This window comes from Leuciscus leuciscus, assembly GCF_965113295.1.
Source record: "Leuciscus leuciscus genome assembly, chromosome: 16".
Classification (NCBI taxonomy): domain Eukaryota; kingdom Metazoa; phylum Chordata; class Actinopteri; order Cypriniformes; family Leuciscidae; genus Leuciscus; species Leuciscus leuciscus.
The window spans coordinates 20,973,279-20,996,050 of record NC_138740.1 but is presented as its reverse complement, the minus strand read 5'-3'; the positions used below and the strand labels follow the sequence as shown (position 1 = coordinate 20,996,050).

General features: G+C 39.5%; 2 protein-coding genes across 7 annotated transcripts in view; both read right to left on the bottom strand.

The window, feature by feature from the left end:
• Positions 1-3,768: 3,768 nt before the first annotated feature.
• Positions 3,769-8,988, bottom strand: eif4ebp3 (eukaryotic translation initiation factor 4E binding protein 3). The gene is made up of 3 exons (XM_082140548.1): positions 8,456-8,988; positions 6,757-6,909; positions 3,769-4,246 (listed from the first exon to the last, which is right to left on the bottom strand). Exons 1-3 carry the CDS (start codon positions 8,586-8,588, stop codon positions 4,215-4,217), a joined length of 318 nt encoding a protein of 105 aa, XP_081996674.1. The 5' UTR covers positions 8,589-8,988; the 3' UTR covers positions 3,769-4,214.
• Positions 8,989-9,278: 290 nt separating this feature from the next.
• The window catches only part of ankhd1 (ankyrin repeat and KH domain containing 1), a 58,776-nt gene continuing 45,282 nt past the window's right edge, over positions 9,279-22,772 (bottom strand). For 4 of the 6 annotated variants that reach the window (XM_082140513.1, XM_082140515.1, XM_082140516.1 and 1 more), the window contains exons 20-34: positions 22,505-22,718; positions 20,044-20,219; positions 19,787-19,949; positions 19,555-19,650; positions 19,339-19,455; positions 19,045-19,210; positions 13,983-14,487; positions 13,539-13,694; positions 13,173-13,322; positions 11,400-13,063; positions 10,950-11,126; positions 10,595-10,849; positions 10,246-10,421; positions 9,953-10,117; positions 9,279-9,864 (exon numbers count right to left, since the gene is read on the bottom strand). In XM_082140513.1, the coding sequence (XP_081996639.1) occupies positions 9,805-9,864; positions 9,953-10,117; positions 10,246-10,421; positions 10,595-10,849; positions 10,950-11,126; positions 11,400-13,063; positions 13,173-13,322; positions 13,539-13,694; positions 13,983-14,487; positions 19,045-19,210; positions 19,339-19,455; positions 19,555-19,650; positions 19,787-19,949; positions 20,044-20,219; positions 22,505-22,718 (4,240 nt within the window). In that variant the 3' untranslated portion in view covers positions 9,279-9,804. The remainder of the gene's footprint in view (positions 9,865-9,952; positions 10,118-10,245; positions 10,422-10,594; positions 10,850-10,949; positions 11,127-11,399; positions 13,064-13,172; positions 13,323-13,538; positions 13,695-13,982; positions 14,488-19,044; positions 19,211-19,338; positions 19,456-19,554; positions 19,651-19,786; positions 19,950-20,043; positions 20,220-22,504; positions 22,719-22,772) is intronic. The other 2 variants (XM_082140514.1, XM_082140518.1) reach the window with 1 other exon arrangement.

Below are 22,772 nucleotides of genomic sequence, written 5' to 3'. Positions count from 1 at the left end.
CATAATTATTGGGGGGACATATTATGTCTTTATGTCTTTAAAGGAACTGTCCATTTGTATGATTGTGTTAAATGTGTTTGAATTGAAAGACACAAAGTACATAAAAAATAATATATATGCTAAAATATTTGTTGTTGGACATTAGATGTGCCTTATTTAGAATTTTAAACCTACAAGTAAGTGTATTTTTATGATAGCAATAACTGTAAAGGGACTGTTGTAATGGAGTAAATCAAATGTAGGCTAATAGCCAATTACTAAGCTCAGATTCATCTTACCAGTTAAAATTTTGTCTGTGCTTTTTAAATTATTTATTTTTAATTTTGTGAATTTAACATCTGCTTTAAAAAGCTTTTTTTTAAAGATTGTGATGTTCTAATGTTCTTCTAATAACCATAAAAAAGTACTACAGCTGCCAAATAAACCCAGAGAGAAATGTATTCATAAATCTTTAAAACAATCGAATTAAATCTTGGGCACAAAACATTCAGCCAGTAAGACAGGAAATATATATATATATATATATATATATATATATATATATATATATATATATATGTACACAATGGTAAATGTTACAAGACATAAAAACGCCAATAAATAGGCGACCTTGAGTGTCCAGAAAGGCGCCAAATAAATAAAGTGTATTAATTTATATTGCATAATATCAATTGTTTATGTAATTATATATATATTAACGTGTTAAATTATATTGCAATATATACAGTGGGTACGGAAAGTATTCAGACCCCCTTAAATTTTTCACTCTTTGTTATATTGTATGTACACACATCACCACATATTGACAGAAAAACACAGAATTGTTGACATTTTTGCACATTTATTGAAAAAGAAAAACTGAAATATCACATGGTCCTAAGTATTCAGACCCTTTGCTCAGTATTTAGTAGAAGCACCCTTTTGATCTAATACAGCCTTTTTGGGAGAGATGCAACAAGTTTTTCACACCTGGATTTGGGTATCCTCTGCCATTCCTCCTTGCAGATCCTCTCCAGTTCTGTCAGGTTGGATGGTAAACGTTGGTGGACAGCCATTTTCAGGTCTCTCCAGAGATGCTCAATTGGGTTTAAGTCAGGGCTCTGGCTGGGCCATTCAAGAACAGTCACGGAGTTGTTGTGAAGCCACTCCTTCGTTATTTTAGCTGTGTGCTTAGGGTCATTGTCTTGTTGGAAGGTGAACCTTCTGCCCAGTCTGAGGTCCAGAGCACTCTGGAGAAGGTTTTCGTCCAGGATATCCCTGCAACCAGTCGTCCTGTCCCTGCAGCTGAAAAACACCCCCACAGCATGATGCTGCCACCACCATGCTTCACTGTTGAGACTGTATTGGAGAGGTGATGAGCAGTGCCTGGTTTTCTCCACACATACCGCTTAGAATTAAGGCCAAAAAGTTCTATCTTGGTCTCATCAGACCAGAGAATCTTATTTATCACCAGTGCCTTGCCACAATTCTGTCTCTGAGCTCTTCAGGCAGTTCCTTTGACCTCATGATTCTCATTTGCTCTGACATGCACTGTGAGCTGTAAGGTCTTATATAGACAGGTGTGTGGCTTTCCTAATCAAGTCTAATCAGTATAATCAAACACAGCTGGACTCAAATGAAGGTGTAGAACCATCTCAAGGATGATCAGAAGAAATGGACAGCACCTGAGTTAAATATATGAGTGTCACAGCAAAGGGTCTGAATACTTAGGACCATGTGATATTTCTGTTTTTCTTTTTTAATAAATGTGCAAAAATGTCAACAATTCTGTGTTTTTATGTCAATATGGGGTGCTGTGTGTACAATAATGAGGAAAAAAATTAACTTAAATGATTTTAGCAAATGGCTGCAATATAACAAAGAGTGAAACATTTAAGGGGGTCTGAATACTTTCCGTACCCACTGTATATATATATATATATATATATATAAACATTAACATAAACATTTCATATACAATATAATTGAACACGTTTGTCTATATTGTCTCATTTATCATTGTAGCCTTATTTAAGTTGATTTTAAATAAGGCTTAGCCTGACAGTTAGCCTGCCCTGGACCAGGTTAGTTTGCCAGCATAAGTTGCTGAGTTTGAACTATTTTAAGTTTGCTATATGAAACAGAATCAACCGACAATAAGTCTGACTAACCAAAATAAGCCTGGCTTGTAATCTAATCTTGTTTTATGGGACAGCCACAGCCCTCTGATGCAACTAATGAAGCCCTTGATCAGTTGCATCAGGTCTGCTTGAGACAAAACCTGTTTTGCAGATTTTTGCTATTGTGAGGGATTCTATTCAGGGGAATCAAAATTCATTTTTGAGACTGTAGAAATCAGTAAAATTTGCATTTTTAGTTACATTTGGGGAAACCACTTGAAACATTTGTTGTGTTGAGCTATTTCAATTCATTTGTTTGATTTGTTTATTGCAAACAGCTGAAAGTCTGTAAATTTGGCAAATAAACCTAATTTGCAATGGGAGTTGAATATATTATGTTTTATCCGATGGCAACATCAAAATGATATTTGTCGTCATTTCATTTAAACTTTTCTTGAAAATGGTCTAAAAAAAAGATTTTTTTATTTTATTTAATTTTAAATCATATGGAAACAACATAGAGAGTACATTACTTTTCTTTTTTCTTTATAATGGACTCATAAAGCCTATGTCAGATCCATTTAACAGGGAAAACAATCATGTAAGTATCATTCTCAGACACGTTTCGTGCATGAGAAACAAACTGCTTTCAGAAGGACTGGCTAGGTCATCGTTCAGGGACAGAATATTGCCCTGGCAGCACTTAATTATCTCGCAATATCGACAAAGTGGCATTCTAGGAACAGGGATGTGTGTGTGGCCAAATTCTTTCATGCTTAGGACAAAGTGCGCAAGACTTTCTGTATTGAAGGTGGTAAGACTGAGAGAACATTACACAAAACAATGGATGGGTGGAAGTTCAAAAGAAAACTTCTTGACATCCTCATTACAGCTAATAATATTTCATGTATGGGAACATGTCTTATTCTGCATCGTCATTTTAAAAATATTTTGGTTTATCCAAAACTAAGTTAAATGCAAAAGGCACCTTAACCACGAACAACAGCACTGCTGATATTACAGGTGACCTGTCTACGTTACAGTGACGTGAAGGAGTCCAATTAACTGATCATGTTCCAAGAAGTTTTAATTACTTTGCCTAATCTCAAAAAATATGCATAAAAATATGTTACAGAGGAACTTACATCTGAAGTCAATGGAGCCTATTTGTTTCAATAGTACAACAATATGCATGTTAACATGATTTTAGTGTGAAAAGAAAATGCTTGCTAACCCTTTCTGTGTAGTTATACCTAATTTTACAACTTTTTGCTTGTTGCTCTGGACAACAAAACACCTAAAAAATAAATAAAATGCTTATAAAATTATTTGAACTCTACAACTCATAATAATAAAAAATTTACAGAAGAATTAATGTAAATTCCTATCTGCTTTTACGTCCTACAAAAGTTGGGGTAGCACTTTAATTTACAGTCCTTTTTCCCCATATACATACTATATACTTATTTTATTGCAATATCTGGGTAATAACTAGGTACCAACCCTGAACCTAACTTTAACCCATGTAGGTACCTATATTAACCAGTACCTTCTTAGGTAAGTACACTATACTAAAATGTATATATGTACATATAAAAAAGTGCAACCAAAGATGGCCCCATTCATTACTTTATTTTTATTTTATTTTAAAGTAGTATGTATCATTTTAAAAACTTGAAGACACAAGTTTTATTCAAAACATCATATTATATCCAGAGAACAGTTGATTTTTGGCATTCTGGATTTTCATAAATGCCCCTCATCGGGTCATAATTCCATTACAAAAATGAAATAGCTGCATTTGAAATATTCTCAGATATTACAAATGTAGATTACATAAAGTCACCTTCCGAACTGTTAAAAAAAGGAAGGCACTGAAGTGCAGCTGAAACAGAAGCTGCATTTTCAACATACTACTATCCACCAAACTCAAAATGCTCCTCCCCACAACAGAGACACACTTGCTCTGAGCATTTCATTATTTAGGTAGAGTAAAAATAAAGCATGGAGGCAATAATGAAGGGATCCACAGCTAGTGTGATCTTCCCTCAGATCATGAGCACTGGTAGAACAGGCTGAGACAGTCCATCTTTCCACAGGGGCTGGAGACATCCATCATATATCCATCACAAACTGGCTGTCATCAACTGAGAGAGAGAGAGAGAGAGAGAGAGAGACAGAGAGATTGAAAATGTGATCTCTTCTTTAAAAATCCTTTGAACGGTGTCACCCCCGTCACACAAAGCACAGTACACCCTGTGGACAGTTCCCTGATATGGAAATCAGACTTGCCAACAGTGAGCAGGTCAGATGCATTTTTGTTTGCTTTTCTCATGAAGTGACTTCACTGACACCAAAATGTGACCTTGAGCTTAGAATGGAGAAGAAAAACAAAAGTGGAACATTTTCAGTTACGTTTTCATGAGTATAACTTTGAGTATCTACTCCACCTGGAAACATTTGTAGTTTTTATTTCTTTTTATGTTATCTAGATGCATTTATTTACTTAAAAATACATTAAAAATGAAAATGACTTGAATACACCTCTTCAATGTTTTTCATTTTTGAATTAATTATTTTGATCGGGCGAATTCTGGTAGATTGGGACACGGTGCATTTGAGATGAGTGGGGAAAAGTGTTGAAAATAATTGGGGGGGGGGGGGGGGGCTCATTATAAGAATGACAGTTTAGTAGTTTGGCATAATGTTTTATTACAATTTCAAATAGTAATAAAACTATAAAATGTAATAAAACACTAAAAAGTCACGTGCGATATAAAGGGGACCAGATTAAATACTAATTACTAAAAAAAAAATTGAAATATATTTAAAAAACTTTTTCTCTTAAATAAAATGTTTAATGTGAATACATGAATGTTTGATAGTGCTGTGAAATTGATAAATGACGCTTAATCGATTTCTAAAATAAAAGTTTGGGTTTATATAATATATGTATGTATATATATTATATTTATATTATATACACACACACACACATATATATATATATATATATATATATACACACATACACACACACACACACACACACACAGTACTGTGCAAAAGTCTTATTACTTTTTTTTAATATATATTTTATTTCAGTTAACATTTATTATTTTAAGTAAAGAGATTTTTTTGATAGTTTTTGTTAACTATATTAACACTGATACTAATAATGTCTATATATTCAATAATATGCCTCAAATAATGTTCTTAGTCTTTCCTTCCTGTGACAGGGCATCACAGACAGAAGCTAAAATAGTTTACTTTAAATTAAATGAAAATTTAATTTAAAAAAACATAGTTTGTCACAGTAAATCACAGTAAGATGATTACATGACATGAGCAGAACTCTGCACTGATTATTCGCTAATAAGGATGATTATACCACACTCAGATAGGCATACAGTATGCATGTTACTGGCCATTGTTTTAATCTACTCACATCAAATTCAAAATACATTTTTATGGACGCAGTGGATATTATTCGGCGCGGTGATGAACATCGCAATAGCCTAACGTTACCGGGTTTTCATTTGCTTCTGTCACATTCTTCACACCGTCTGGATGAAGATACGGAGCAGAGACTGAGCAGCGAGTTGTGTTGACAGAGTTTAGTGATTTGAAGAAAAAAAAATCAGAATAATGTCATGGAGTTCATTCATGAAGTTGTGTGAACAACACACGGCATCCGTGTACGTCCGCGCACATGCGCCCTTTGGTAAAAATGTGATTTAAGGTGTTTACATGGCCGTTTATCGCATTAGTTTGATCAGCATTAGTTAATAAGCATTCGCTTGGCATAAATGTGCGCTATTCACTGATTGTGAACTGATCTGAAGCGATATTGCGCGAGCCTGTAGAACGCACAACAGCGCCACGTTCAGGGATTGAAACGTGAAGCGCTCACATTTATTTAATGAAATCATAGCCTTTTGAAGTTTAATAATCACATTAGGCAGTATCGCGATTTATGTTTTTTCATCCCCAAAATATAAGATTCTTTAAAAATGATCTCTTGTTATACCAAGGTATTGAAGACTTTTTATGATCATTTAAGAAAACTGATCCCATTTTTTATTCGCACATGTGCTCCAAACTACATTTTACAGTTCGCACACATCTATTTTTAATCGCAAATGCGAGTGAAATGGTCGCACTGTAGAGCCATATATATATATGTGTATATATATCGATTCATCGATTTGACAGCACTGATTCTTGATTATTCTTTTTTTGAAAATGAAAGGTTTTTCAAAATCAAATGAAACCAGCATGGGTATAAAGAGTAGGCTACATTTCTGAGAATCCTTTTTAAAGATCTTTTCCTTATCCTTATGATCACTATTATTTGTCACTGACCCATATAGGCTACTATACAGAAGTTCACACAAGACTTTATCTGTCACATACTGTATTCCAGTAGACAACCATAACGTGCCATGCAAGTATATTTATCGACTTGCAGCAAGAAGAAAGTATATACATATGCAATCACTTTAAGGACATGCTTAAACCGGTTCCTCATGCTTTTGCTTGAGGCTGTGGATTTGGAAATCGAAAATGGTATACATTAGGCCATATGTGAGAGACGTCAGATGAGGTTATTTAAAAAAACAAAACAGAACATGCTTCTTAGGTCAGGTGGAGTTACCAGATAGTTCTTTGCTGTCATGCTCCTGCTCTGCTGGTTGCAGTGAGGGTCTGGTGACCCCTGGAATGTGGGGGAGGCAACAGGGTGGGGTGCGTGCGATTGGGGAGTTTCGACATTCCAAGAGAAACTTTCGATCATAGATTATGCGAGTTCCTGCAGGGAAAATACCAATATTAGTTTAAGAGGTTCAGCCTCAAAAAGAAAAAGAAAAAGAAAAAGAAAAGGGGAAAAAAAGGAAAAAAGTTGGCACAAGTTCATAGCATTCTTTGCATCAAGGGACTTTATTCCTGCTGTGTTCTGTTTGAAAAACATGTTATGTCACCGAAGTGAAAGCCTATAGTTTGTTTCAGATCATAATGGAGTAATAGAAACGGGGTGAAGAACTGACTAGGGTGCTTTCTAAATGCATGCAGGTGAAAACACTCATAAAAACAAGGTGCCCCTGTTTAGATGTCCTGTAGTAACCCAAGCAGCAAGAAAATTTTGCAACATCACCCTTTGCTGCACAAAGACCCAGCGTGATTGGACAGACTTTGCTCTGGCTCTATTAACAATGTCTAAAACACTGATTAAAATAAGCAAGTTTCAAACCCAAAATAAGAAATTAATTAGTTCTTAGATACAACTATCTTTTCAAGTCAGTTTGATTTGTTGGACATCTCCTCTGGTAACCCAAGCGCACACGAGATATGGTTCCACTTCCAAGCAGGATGTGTTTTTAAGAAAAAAATTGCTGTAACTACAAAGTTGACTGATGGAATAACTTGCTTAGTCTCAAACATTTCTCCATGTAAGCTTTAATAGCCATGTGATCAATATTGGCAATTAAAGTGGTACAATATAGTCTGTCTGGGTGTTTATTCTGCAGGAACTTGAGTTCTGTGTAGAAGTTTTTTTTTTTTTCATGCCATAATTATTTTTTAAATGGTTTTATGATTACATTTACTGTTAAGAACCGATTTTACTGTTTCATCTTTGCCCAACAAAGACTACACATACATTTTATAACATACATTTCAAACATTTCATTTTCCACACAGTGTGAAATAAACAATTTCAATATTCATTCTGAATACAAAATTACTGACAATTGTGTGCCATCACCATAACCAACAATCCCGCTTCTAATAGTTCTGCAAAAATGTATGTTAGCACAACGTTACTTATGCGAAGACGACAACATCTTCGATGTCTTGTCATGACGATGACATAGGAAATTATTTAAATTAGTTAAATATTATTACATATTTTGTAATGTAGGCTATCATTTTCGATCAAGGTATTATTGTGTCTACTTTTAACAGCACGAAAATGTGAACGCGAACATTGTGTTTGTGATAGCCTATTTAAAATTGTATTCAGCAAAGGAGTCAAAATGTTAGAAATTGTCATTACAACAAAATTATATTGAACAGAACAATACAATGTTTGATGTGGTGAAAATGACTGATGAAAACGTTAATGGATTTTAGAGAAGTTAAATGACAGTTCTCCTGTGATGCACGAGTAGAAGACAACAGACCGCTCGCTTGTAAACATCGTTTTGCCTCTGTTCTTATGATTGTGCAGTCAAAACGATCAGCGAACGTCATAAAAAATAAAAAAAGAAGAGTGCTCGAGCAACGTACATGTGCAAAAACACACATAGCAAAAGTACTAGTTCAAAAATATTCAAAACATTAGGTCTACATGATCTCACCCCCAGGAGTTGTTGAAAACAGAGTTCCTCCTGGAGTCTGACTGTAGCTGTCCGGGAGTGGAGACCAGCTTTTCTCATGGATGGAGCGGCTCGGAATCGGGCAGATAGATGAAGCTTCGCAGCTGGTCGACATGACTGAACCTAAATCTAACTCGGATCTTTTAATGAACACACGCTAAAGACTTGGTTGATCTGGAGTAGCGCTGCGTGTCTGTGCGCTACACATGTTGGGACCCTCGAGGGAGGAGATTCTCACGTGCTGCCAACGATCCAATCAGGCCAATCAGAAAGACAAATCCACCTCCTGACGACAGCGCTGAGGCCCTCTGTAGGGAGCAAGTGTTTAGAGCCATTTCATAGAATGTAAACTCTTCGAACTGCACGAGGTTTTCTGAGTGATTCAGTTGAGCACGTGATATGAAAACAACTATATGACAAAATGTGTGCTGTACTAAAAGCATGACTTTTCCACTGTACATATGCTTCCTGTTAATGTTACGGATGCCTCCCCACATTGGCAGTGCATCTTAGCATTTTCCTGCATGAAAACGTGTTTTATATCCCAACAGTCTTTTTCTGTTTTACAAGATGTGCTGCCCTTGTGCTAAGATGTCTTTAAAGTGAAAATGTCATCTAGTAAAATCATCTTTATTTGGACTTACCATCCAAAACTAGTTTTACTTCTTTAACCAGTAATATGCAATTTTCCTTACCATATACAGATGCAATAATAGATTGCCTATTGCAAGCATTACCATTCTTAGATTGTCAGTGGTTACCCATGAAAAATCAATTGACATCAAAATAACTTTCACACACCAGATACATTTCCAACTTTTTATTGAATATTAAGGTAAATATTTCACATTAATACAGGCTACATAAAGTAGAGCCACTATACGACATGAAATTTACTCTCATTTTTAACCCTTTTTTCAGTATGTAAACAATTATACAGGTATTTACCACTCTAAAAGGTCTGATTTCATTCTTTACGCAATCATCTAGGTCTTGGCCAAGTATAAATAGCGCACTGTCCTATTGAGCCCTGCCGACCAAGAACACTTTTACGTGGGGCTTAAATGTCAAAATGGCTATACTACTCAGAATGTATCCTGTTGAACAGGCAATCGATTTGTTCATAGACAGTGGTAAACACGTTAAATCCCACACTGGATTCTTTCTTTTTAGTTAGGCACATCGAGGGTGTCCATCTCTCAAATTTCTTAACTTGTTTAACATTTTTGGGGGGACACATCTAGGTTAATACCACGTCTCAGTAATTAGGTAATTATCTTGTTCTTTTTAACGTGTTTCTTGTTACTGCTCCTAGGCCTCTCGATCACTGTTTAGTTGACATGATTCAAATGCACATTTCCCACATGTGGGGCCCAAGTGCCTGGCCATACCTGCAACAGCAAGGATTTCAAGAGTTAGACAACAAATGGGGCTCTAATTTGCAAACACATTCAGTTGGGGCCAGCTAAGAGCAATTACCTGCTGTGGGTCTGAGTTCTCAGCAGAGTTGGGAACAACCTTTAGGATGGGATTCCAGGCAGGGTCAGAAGTGTGAAGACCATTGTATACAGGGCCTCCAGGACCCTCCGCCATCTGAGGATGAGGAGGGATCATCGTGCCACCGTACATTGACATTGGCAGCCCCTATACAGTCCATAAAAAAAAAAAAAAAGATTTGTCAGTGGAGCTACAAATTAAAATTCTCCTTATTGAATGAAACTAATAAAACAAACCAAAATAAAATTCTTAAAGAGAGTCTCTGTACAGTGTACCTTTTGAAAATCCATGAAGTTGGTGGGCATAGGTTGGTGAAAAGTATTAGATGGAGCCACAATCCCAGTATCATCTCGCTCCATTGCCTGGTGCTGAGAGAAAGCTGATGGCTCCTGCATCTGCTGGTGCATCACTGGCCCTCCCATTAGGGGCTGAGACCAGCCTGACATTGTCTCTGTGAAGAACAGACATATTTATTAAGTTCTTTAGATCCAATACCAACTCTCCACATTTAGTGCAATTAGTTATACAAGCGAAAACAATTGTCACTGAATATGCAAATATAGTCCATTTCGTAACATGTAGAACAATTCGTGAATGCCTATTACATTTCAGTCATAGACTCACCGGAGGCACTGCCCACTCCAAAAGACCAGATGCCACCCTGTCCAACTGGTGGGGTGTAGCTGGTGGGCAGCATGGTGTGGTTGACAGAGCCAGTTTGCCGGATGCGGGCCAGGCGCTCGGTTCCAATGGGAGGGGGCACTTTGCGGTCCTGCTGGTTGGAGCTACTTGCTTTTGCCTGGATAAGAGCAGGAGTCACCGTAGATGTGCAAAGAGGTGAGGATGCCCCGGAAGACACGGAGGGCACTGGAGACTCACCTAAAATCAACGAGAAATTAAGTGACCATCAGAATGAACACGAGCACTATAGGTCTTATAAAACGTGATGCTGTGTTTGGTGCATTTGCGTTAAAATAACCTCTTGACATACAGGAGGTGGAGGCACTCCAGGGATGGGGAGAGAAGTGCTGACGGCTGAAAGAGGGGGTGCCCACCGGAACAGAACCCTGCAGGAACACAGGGCTAGCAGATATGCTTGTGGTAAAGCTGGTGAGCGCAGTGGATGAGGACATGGAGTTGTCCATGGGGTGTATTCCTGTGGAACATAGTGAATAGCATTACTCAAGAGGATTTGACCCCAATCTCAAAACAGATGCAAGGTCATCAGCAATAGTGGTGTCCAATCCTGCTCTTGGAGGGCCACCTTCCAATGGAGTTTAGCTCCAACCCTAATTAAACACAGCCGAACCAGCTAGTTAAGGTCTTCAGAAATACTAGAAACTTCCAGGTGGTTTTGTTGAAGCGAAGCTCCGAAGGAAGGTGGACCTCCAGGAACACGATTGGACATCCTTGATTTAAAGGCACTCACCAATGGGACTGGAAACCATCCGCTGTGAGGTGCAGCGATACCCTGGAGCTTTTGAGCCATCAGGAGGCATGACATTTTCCATCTGCCCCATTCCCCCTATATAGGCATTAGGTGGGCCACTGTAGGGCTGCTCCGACGGAGTACGTGTAGGTAGATGGCAGGCACCCCAAACCTGGTTGTTGCCCACCTGGTTGTTGTCGAAGATGCTGCTGAAGTGATTGAAGAGAGCCGCAGGGCCAAAGTTGGGGGGCAGTTGCGCTTTTCCACTGTGGAGGTGCATTTGAGAGCCGTTTATCATGCCCATGGTGGAGGACATTGGAAGTGAGGGAGGTGGCATGCCTGTCGGAGCCAGGTTTGGCTGAGGTGGAGGCTGTTGTTGTTGCTGCTGCTGTTTGAGGGGCTCCTGTGAGGCTCCCTGAGGCACAAACACAGACTGCTGCTCTTGCAGGGCCCCTGAAGCCATGGGGTAGTAGGGTGTGGGTGGCTGCATGCGGGGAGTCACGCCAGGTGCAGTGGGGGTGGCGTAATGAGGTAAGGTGCTGCTGGTATTAGTGACTGTGCTGCTGCAGGTTGGAGGTGGCAGGCGTGTGACAGGGTGAGATGATCCTGGCTGAATTGAGGAAGAGGAACTGGATTCTGAGCTGGAGGTGAAGTGTGATGCAATCGGCTGCCGGCTGTCAGGCTGTGCGGTTAGCATCGATGGGCCTGAGGGAGATGAAGTGAAGTGCAGGGGAGCGGAGGGGCTGGGCCCATCAGATGGAGCTCCTGTGGCAGGTGCGGCGAGCTCTGTGACAGGCTTCTCTTTAGCAGGGGTACTAAGGGTGGCCGGCTCTGGCTTGGGGGGAGGATTATGCTGTGGAGGTGGAGCAATGGGCGCAGATGGAGATGGAGGGGTCGTAGGGGTTGTGGGAGCACAGCTGATGGGAGAGGGAGCCACTTGCGCAGAGGGAGCGCTGCTGCCGCTAGTGGCCACAACAACTCCACCCCCAGACCTGGGCTCTGTTGAGAAAAGCTGCTTCCTGACAGAAGAAGGCGTGGGGGTGTTAACAGGTGCGGTACTGGTGGGAGAAGTGGTGGAAACAGTGGGAGTCGAGGTGCTGGACACAGAAGCAACAGGATGCTCAGTGTGGGCCGAAGTAGAGCTGCCGAGACGCAGTGCAGAATTACCGCTGTGTTTGGGTGAGCTGTTAGCACTACCAGGGCTCACTGGACGCACAGGGAAAGGACCCCAAGTGTTGGGAGAGGATGAGAAAGTGCCACCAAACTGCGCCATGGGCAATCGAGGGTGGCGGATCTGGTTCATAGTCTGTGCTGCAAGAAGGGCCAGCTGAGGATGAGCATAAGCAAGTGGTGGCAAAGAAACGAAGGGGGGCCTGACACCTGGTGCCATACTTTTGCCTAACTTGCCAGCCTGCTGAGCCGTAAAGTTGGTGGAGGACTGGAACGACATGCTGGGGGAGGGCACTACAGATGGCAGGCCTTTTGAACTGGCTGCAGTGGTGCTTGTGGCCCCAGTGGAGGTTGTGTAGGTGGAGCTGATTTTGGTGTTGGCGCCAGGCGGCCGGATGTGGTTACGAGGGATCAGGTCCTCTAGCTCTTTGGCTGGGTCCTGGATCAGCGCATTGATCAGCTGCACCGCATGCCGTGTGGACTCTGTGCCACCTCTGCAAACCAAGAGAGTGAGCATATGTAAGAAATCCAAGCAGGGTGAACAATAATTATTATATTTACAATAATTACTAGTGTCTTAAAAACTTTCAGCATAATTTTTACCTGATTGTGATCATTCTTTCTCCATTCTTGTCCTTCTGTTTGTCCACGTCAATGTGTGCACCTGTAACGTCTTGGATGGCCGTAATGTTGCAGCCACCTCTACCCATAATCCGAGACACCACAGAGGCAGGTACAGAGAGCTTCTTGGATCTAAGGGAGAAATGGCAAAAAATTCAATAACTCAGTGCTAGGTGTTTGCCAGGACATTTCAATTTGAGAAATGTGTTTAGCACATTGCTAAATTTAAGGATCTTATCCCTATATTTCTGAGATATTTTGAACCCTAGATATGGCTTACATCCTTGCTTCAAAGTAAATAATTTAGATTTTTTTCATCCTGTTTTATGGCCTAAAAATGCACCTCACCTTCGAACCACCTCTTTCCATCCCTCTTCTCTCTTCTGGCCTCTCTTTGGGCTAGTGAGATTCATCTTAATGTTGGTCGAGGTGACTGGCAGTGAAATGGTCTTGAACGAGCAAGGCAGGGAACTGGGGGTCAGGTCACTGTTGAGGTCATGAGATCTGTTAAAAAAGGGAATAGAACAAGAAGTTTAATCATCTCCCCCCAAATATTTTTAGCAAAAATCTGCAAAATGGAAATGCAATAACTTGTCAAATAATTTGTCAAATCACTAAAACAAACTCTTCCTACCAAAGCTCAAGTAAATAAACAACTTTGTGAGATCTGTCAAAGGCCTGTAAGTTTGCTAAGGTAATGATGAAAATTTGCATTAAGGAACTTTGTCTTGAACTGCACAATGATAAGTGTAGGTAAGTGGTAGTGGCAAGCAAAAGTATATTAACTCTTACCTCTGCTGTGGTTTGGATATGGACACCGTGACCTTCTCCTCACGACAGCCTGGCAGCGATGGCCCCTGTCTCTTCTCACTTGCGATGTGGAACTGGTTAGAACCTGCAAGTACTGAAGGGGCAGAGAAGGAAGAGGACGATGATGAAGGGAGGTCAGCGAGCTCCTGACTCTTACTGCCATTGCTGCTCTCACTGTTGCAGTCGGTGCTATCTAGATTATCAGAGTCGCTGGTTCCTCCCGGTGCCCCACCCCCTCGAGGTTCTCCGTGGATCTTATTTTTGTCTGCTTTCTGCTGTGCCAGTGCCACCTGCGGGTCCTGAAGAATAATGGGTTCACTAGGTGAATCCTTGGTCTTGTTCTTTTTGTTTTTGCGATTGGTGCTCGGAGTGGTGGCCACATTGGCTCGCTTTTTGCCGAAAGTGTTAGAGAAGGTTGCGGAGGTGGCGGAGATACCGATGGTTGTGGTGGTGGTAGCACTTGGAGGCTCGATGGGAACCTCCACCTCTGCAGGATAAAATGATGACAAAAGGTTATTCATGTAAAAAAGCTTTTTCGAAAAGGAAATTTAGCTGAAAAGCATTTAATGGTTATTGAAATGTATTTAACACATCAAAATGCTAGAAATGCTACGATCAAGATTTTTGCAGTTGACACCGGCTACCGATTTTTTGTCATCATGAATGCCCGATACCGACTGTTCAAGCTTTATATAAGTGTCGTAAGCTCTCTGTTGATGGTGAAAGATATACATACCCTGAAGGCATTTTTAATGATTTCAAGTGGCATACTTAAATGTAATGGCTTATAACTCTACAAAAAAAAAAAAAAATAGAAGCTTTAATAGAAAAGCTTTAACATTTTTAACATTTGTTTAGAGGTTATTGTGTTACTACTCTGCTGAGATATAAGAATATAAGAACTTACGTAAATGCCATAAAGCATACAAATATTTAGAATTACACAGAATAAGTAAAAAGTAATAAGATCCTGGTTGATGAGTGATGATCTTCCAGGGCTGTTTCACCTGTGCGCTAGTATTCTATGGCGCACGGTAAATCAAGTGATTGATCCAACCCAAGCGTGCTCAAGCTGTAAAACCGTGTCCGATTGGTCTCGACTCATTGGCCCTCATTTATCAAAAGTGCGTACACCAAATTTCCAGCGTACACCTGGCGTACACCCAAAACCACGGTGACTTTGAGATTTATCAATATGGACGTTGGCGTACGGCACGCTCAAATCCTACGCCAGCTCAGGAGGTGGTGTACGCACGTTTTGAGTTAGTGCGGAAATGCGCAGAAAAACAATTCCTAACACCACAAAACGCACTGACAAACTAAAATATATGATATATTATGACCCACTGTAAAAAACAAAACAATATAGTAATTATAAACTTCAGTGTTTATTTTTGTGCAACATGGACTTCAATGTTTAATTTGTGTGACTTTACCAAAGCATTTGATTTGTAGGCATATGTATTCCTTCAGTTGCGACCGCGCCTGTGCGCTTTACCTGACGTTTCAAGCCTTGTTTATACTTTCGCCTGGCTCCGCAGCGCGAGTCTCCGCTGACTGCGCGCACCTCCCCAAACGGACGAGTTATATTCTATACTCGACGTGCTCGCCGTCGTACTATTCTTTGAAACGATGGTTAGGCCAGGGTTAGGCCCGGCAGGTGCGCACGGACTGGGTTCAGTAATGAAAGGCTTTCAATGACCAAAAAATTATTCAGACTGACAAAATAATAAAAATGACATTCTTCTTTTAAATAATAATAATACAAATAATAATAATAACGACATTCTTCTTCTAAATAACAATAAGCGTCATTAATAATAAAAATCATAATAATAAAAATCATAATAATAATAATAATACAAATTGTCATGCAATTATTCATGTGAATGAATGGTACTCCACATCATATCATCACTATTGTACACCCCAATACATGTGAGGTGATACGAAATGAAATGCTAATCGTTTCAAAACACTTGCTGTAAAATAATGCATTTGCTCATCCAAGTTTCTCTTCTTTGCCGTCTTCCGTGGCATAAAATGAGGGCGTGGGGGAAGCGGAGACTTGAATATATAGGGGCGTGTTATTCTAATGACGATCGTTTTCTGCCGTGGCATTTATCAAGGGCAGGTATTGCGTACACCTGGATTTCAAAGGTACGCACAGCTTCATAAATCAGGCCGTGAGAGGAGTGCAAGCATAATCTTACGCCAACATATACGCCTGTTTCTACGCAAGAATGATAAATGAGGGCCATTGTCCCTACCCACCATACTCAACATTCAGATCATTGGTTGAACTTTCAAATGACGTTAGAAAACTATGGAAGCTTATGGGTAGCAATATTCAATTTGAAATGTAATATGTAAAATGGCAATGCATTTCTGTATTTAAATTAAAATTTTCCCATCATTTGAGCAACGTTTGGTGTTAATTAAAATTAATTATAAAGTTAATTAAAAATTAAAAAATTAAAATTCAATTATATAATTTACATTTGCCATTTCATACACTAGTTTTAATATGTAAATTGAATACATATTTTAACGCTTTATAAGTTGCAAAATTAAAATTAAAATGTATTACAGAAATGATTAGATATGTTTAACATGTTCAAGCAAAAACTGGCAAAATTGTCATTTAAATGTTATTTTTTCTTAATTGCATTTACACTCTCAGTCAAGACACTTGCGATTGCATTTCCATTAAGTGTCCCGCAATGAATGTAGCAAAATTCAATGTGCAATTTGAAAATGCATTCTGAGCCGATCCTGTCAATCACTGCGTGAAGGCGTGGCTCGGCAACAGGTAAACATAGGCTTTGGTGCGTATTTTGAGGTGTTGGAAGGAAACACGGCGGCGGCAGAGCTGATACGAGCGTTAAATTCACTAGCAGATGAAGTGGAGCGTGGACAGAGAAATGTATTCCTGAAGATTATTACGCGCCTGCAGGTGATAGAACCAGTACGAGGTTGGACCGTCTGGGTCTGGGAGAATATTCTGCCTATCAAGCGTCGACACCCATGTCAACATTCTGCTGCGCTACTGTTGTCTGATGCTGGACTGTGTTGATGTTTTCGTTTTGTATAAAATATTATCATTGTCTGATACATGCTTATCTTTATTCTTATTAGCCTACTATTAACTGTAATACCCAATAATGTTGGAGATCCTAGTTTTTCCTTACAAATGCATAGGCCTATTACTCTGAGATCACAAAGCTCCGTTGGTATTCGGTATTAATAGCTACCAAAAAATGTGACCGCTCTTTATTTATTTATTACTGACTGTATAATGTTCAATAAAGTGACGAATGTGATGTGTGACCATCTCTGTTTATTCAGCTGTATAATCATAAAATATGAGGCATACATGCGAGTCCCTTTCCTTTTTATAAAGCATATTGATAAGGTATTAATACATATGTACATGGTCACGTGACGTCATCCTCTATAATTCAGTGTAATATTTTAAACAACGAAGCAGCACACGAAACTTCTTTAACCGGCACAAACTATCGCACAAACAAACGAGACTATTTTGGGTGAATGTGGAGCAGGTAGGGGGGCTGAGTGACCTCAGAATGATATAAACAAATTTTTTTGTAATATTTAAGAAACCGAAGCAGCACAAAATAAACGTTTATCGGCGCAAATTAGAACAAACATGGTGAATGTGGACTAGTTTGCTGACGTTTTGCATTGGATTGGGGGCGGGGCCAACTTCACGCTGTGATTGACAGGGCGGGGTGGGCACGTGATCAGCTCAGAATGCATTTTCAAATTGCACATTGAATTTTGCTACATTCATTGCGGGACACTTAATGGAAATGCAATCGCAAGTGTCTTGACAGAGTGTAAATGCAATTAAGAAAAAATAACATTTAAATTACAATTTTGCCACAGTTTTTGCTTGAACATGTTAAACATATCTAATCATTTCTGTAATACATTTTAATTTTAATTTTGCAACTTATAAAGCGTTAAATTATGTATTCAATTTACATATTAAAAATAGTGTATGAAATGGCAAATGTACATTTTATAATTGAATTTTCATTTTGCACCAAACGTTGCACAAATGTATGGGAAAATTTTAATTTAAATACAGAAATGCATTGCCATTTTACAGATTGCATTGTCATTTTGCATATTACATTTCAAATTGAAATTTGCTACCCATATGCTTCCATAGAAAACATTGCGTCATGATCGCGATGCAATCAGATCCTGGAAGTCCTAGAACTTTAGCCAAGCAGCATGTCATGTCAGTCCGTGAGGATTTTCTCAAGATCTACGCATCATTTTATATTGTGGGCTCATTTGAATCGAGACAACCAGCTCTAAATAAAGATGAGATTTACTAATGTTTCAAGAAGTTACAAAGCAGAACATGGCGCAAAACTCTCATCTGTACACTGCTTACATGGCCGTCAGTGGCAACTTTTTATGGTTTTATGCAATCGCAAAGCACATTAAACAGTTTTAAATATCAACTTTTAAATGATCAGCTACAACAATGTCACACCATATTAAAGAGCGTCAAAAAATAAAATTGTGCGATAAAAAACAATTCGTGATCAAATTGGAAAGGAGAGACTGTTTCAAATTAAAAGTAAAAAAGCTTATTACATTTATTGGATGAGAGATTCACTACAAATAATGTTTAGTGAAGTTTTGTTCACGCATAACAAAATAGCATAGACTAAAAGATTGATCTTGGGATTTAAGAAATTATTTTGTTTAATCAAAATGAAGATACTGAAATTGAGAAATCTTTTATTTCAACCTAGCCATAGCATTCACACAGATGGCATGTTTTTTAGCTTATCCACATGTGCACAAAATAGACGAGTCAAACACGGCATCGATAAAGCGGCAACTAAACGTCGCTGATTTTGGCACTCCAAAAATCTTTTTTTGCTGTGTCAACATTTCAGTGCATCACTAAAAAGGTGGACATTTCTTTCATAAAAAACAACAACAATAAAGCTGAAGATTTCTATGATATCTGGACATAAACCAACAAGTAGTTCCTCACCTTCTGCAGAGTCCTCCTTCTGATCCTCCATCTCACAGAACACTTCTTTCACCTTTGCCTCCTCTTCCTCCATCTTCCTCTTCTGCTCTTCCTTCTTTTTCTTGCGTTTCTCCTTTCTCTTCTCTCGCTTTGCTGCCAGAGCCTGCTTTTTGCTTTCTTCACGAGACTGTTAAGAAATCATTTGAGAAGAACAAAGTTCACCGTGATGCGCCATGCCGCAGAATGTTGTGACTTATATAAAAACCAATTAGTTTGCTCAATAGTTGGTCTAACTGGTCATCTGAAGATACAAACCTTCTCCAGATCAAGCTCCTTAAGGAGAATGCTGGCGTTCTTGTTCGCCTCGGCTGCCTGCTGATCTTTGGCTTTGACAATGGTTTCCATGCACTGATGACATTTCTTTAGCAGTTCCTGCAGAGTGGACACATCAATTAATAGCTTCCTCAAATCATGCAAACAGCCCCCTAAGGGTATATTCCAAGGCGGTCTTTGCGTTTGGGTCTTTTATACCTTATCTGCAATAGTTGCAATGTATCTCATGCACTCAATGTCAGATGGGAACTGGTTTACTTCCTTCACCAGGTACTGGACCACTTTTACATGGCCCTAAAAAGGACATATTACAGTGTTTTATGGCAGTTTATCATTCTTTTTCAACAAAAGAGCAGCACAGCATCAGTGACATTCAGTCATAAGCAGAGATATCCATCAATCCTATGAACAGCATTGGCACACCGCTCACCTTGCGGAACGCTGCCATGAGGGGGGTTATCTTGCGGTTGTCTGCTGCATCCACATCGGCTCCAGCCTGCACCAACAGCTGCACCACATCAAAGTGGCCACCGTTAGCAGCCAGCCACAAAGGGGTGTTCCCCTTCTTATTTCGCACGTCAATGTGAGCCCCTCTACATTAACAGAGAAGAAAGAGCAGCATGAGACACTACAATCTGAAGAGAGGACTGACTGGTACTGAACACTACCAGAGTTTTAAAAACATACCTGCTGATGAGAAGCTCACAAAACTTGTAGTGGCCCTTGTCTGCAGCAATGGTGAGGGCGGTATCACGAGAGGAGGGAACTGGAGGGGCATTGACATCAGCCCCTTTATCCAACAACACACGGCCCACTTCAGCATATCCACCAGACGCAGCCTCCATGAGAGGGGTGAGGCCAGTCTAGAGGAAGGAAAGGCCCCCTTTACCATTAAATTGAATATTAAGGTAATAAACATTCTGCAATAAAATCAACACTTGCCAAGTTTTCAACTTGCATCTTTTAGACATCTCTTAAAGAGTTATTTCAAAATATAACTGCAGATTTTTATCGCTTAAGTTTGTGTTTTTTTTGTATCAACTGACTACAATTTAGCCTTTTTTTCTTTCGTATGGACTTTAAAGACAGACTATTTTAAGTTTACAAAACAATAGTAAATCTATTCTCATGCACATGATTGGGCTGCTTGATATATATATTGAAATATCGCAAATGTACAAATCTTGATATGCATATTGCAGTGTTACCAATCCTGGTCCTGGAATGCACATTTTAGATGTCCCCCAAATCAAACACACCTGATTCAATTAATCAACAAGTTTTGGGGAGTACTGTAGGACCAGGATTGGGAACCACAGGTATAATCACAATGGCTTATGATGAATGATTTTTTTAATACTTTAAAAAGTTACGAAAGGTTTTAGGTTGACGCAGATAGAGAATTGACTGGGTATGCAGCTTTTATTTAAGGTTTGTGTGCATGGTTTTGTGCACTACAATGACGTATGCGAGAATCAACAAGCCATTGTGGCGCACTCAAGGCAAACTAGTCTGAGGGTGCTGTCACACTGGCAGCTTACTTCAAAACGGGGCATGGTTCGCATGAAAAATGGTTATGTGAAAGCTGTCATGTGGACCCGGGAGCGTATTGGGGTACCAAACCCAATCTGCTGTCTCCTCAAAAGAATCCATTTGCAAGCAGCAGAAAGCCACCTTTATAAAATGTCAACCGTAACAGATTTATTTTCTGTGTATACCGAGGCATGTAAATAAGTGGGTGTGGTTAACTCACGTGCAGCGTGAGTGAGACTGAGACACTGGTAAAAGACAAACGAGCAGATCAGGAGGATCCACAAAGGAATTACGTTTTCTAAAGGGTTGTTAATAACGTGATATTTTCAGTAACGTATAGCGTATTTAAGTATAGTAAACAAAACACTCATCAACTTTTAGATGAACTGCCCCCAACTGATTGATATTAAATACAACTCATAGGTGCAATTCAACTTTAAATAGTGTTGCTGAATAATTTTTCAATCTCATGTTATTGCTTTACTTCATCAATCAGTTTATAATTTCTGAATATTTTAAATTGAACTATTCTATTCATAATGAATTAGTTACTTCCTTTTAATTTGGTAGGATATTAGTAGATACTAGTTATGTTTAAATGTTTTCCCGGTACATTTTTGCCATGTCTGCTTTTAAAGGGCTTGTTTTGTTCTGTTTGTGATATCTGGCAACCCGTCACCTAAAGCTTTAAATCAAGAGAGGTTCAGAAGTGTCAAGTTCATAAGTGACTAGGAGAACAGCAGTATGAAAACCGAACAGCAGCTACTGTTAGTGTTGACTAAGTAGTGTAAATTATACACACCTTGTAACTGTGCCATTATTTTACATAGCTCGGTGAACACCAACACACCGCGCTCCATCTCTCTCAGTGCGTGTGCACGCGCGCGTCTTTTGCATCAGTAAAATGCGATCGGTTAATTTGAGTGACAAGTTGTAATCACGCATTGAATCGAAGCAAGATTTTATCAGCTGTTTCAGTGGCCAATTGTTTGGAGTTAGAAATATATAACTCGCGCTACATATTTAGTAATTTTGCCTCAGATACAGGATTATACATTTGCTTTAAAAAGCAGGTTGTTCATTACCACGGCAACCGCTCGCATGTCATACTGAATGCGAGTTTCGTGTTTAAAAAGTAACTATACATAAGATACAGAAAGATGCAGATAACTATACATTATTTAAGGTTATTTCTATTTATTACGATATTGATATATGAACTGTTGTTGTCAAGTAAGCTTTCATGCTTTCCCCGCTCCTCTAAACTGTAGCCTACGGGTGCCGCACTGCTTTGGTTGACTGCTGCGCCTTTTCCCCCGAAAATATCATGTTAACAACAACCCTTTAGAAAACGTAATTCCTTTGACGATCCTCTTGATCTGCTTTCTCCATGTTTCTTTGACAAATCTCACTGTGTCAGTCTCTCGCACGCTGCATGCGAGTTAACCACGCCCACTTATTTAAATGTCGCAGTATACGCGGAATGAAAAAATCTGTTACGGTTGACATTTTCTTCCCGCGGTAACGATATATACCGTCATACCGCCCAGCCCTAGTGCAGCCCTACTCAAGGACCTCACTGCTCAAGTAACAATGTGCTAAAGTGATTACGGACCTTGGCACGGTGTTCCACGTTGGCCTTCCTGTCCAGAAGCAGGCTGACAACCTCTGCTCTGCCTTGGAAGCAAGCCAAGGTCAGTGCTGTGTTACGATTGGTCTCAATCTGTGCATTGATATCAGACCCCATGTCCAACAGCAGCTTCACTGCAGGCACATGGCCGTTCATGGCCGCCAACATGAGCGGAGAAATGCCCAGCTTACTGCCAGTCCTGAAAGAGAAACGAGAGAAGAGATCAAACAAGAGAAAAAAAAAAAAGATGCTT

What these genes read in the sequence shown, in the direction of transcription:
- eif4ebp3 (XM_082140548.1), bottom strand. Translation starts at nt 8,588, where the DNA reads ATGTCGACCAGCTGCGAAGCTTCATCTATCTGCCCGATTCCGAGCCGC. An exon ending in GTTTTCAACAACTCCTGGGG is followed by an intron (nt 6,910 to 8,455) that starts GTGAGATCATGT and finishes TTTTCCCTGCAG; the next exon opens with GAACTCGCATAATCTATGAT. An exon ending in TGACAGCAAAGAACTATCTG is followed by an intron (nt 4,247 to 6,756) that starts GTAACTCCACCT and finishes TCTCTCTCTCAG; the next exon opens with TTGATGACAGCCAGTTTGTG.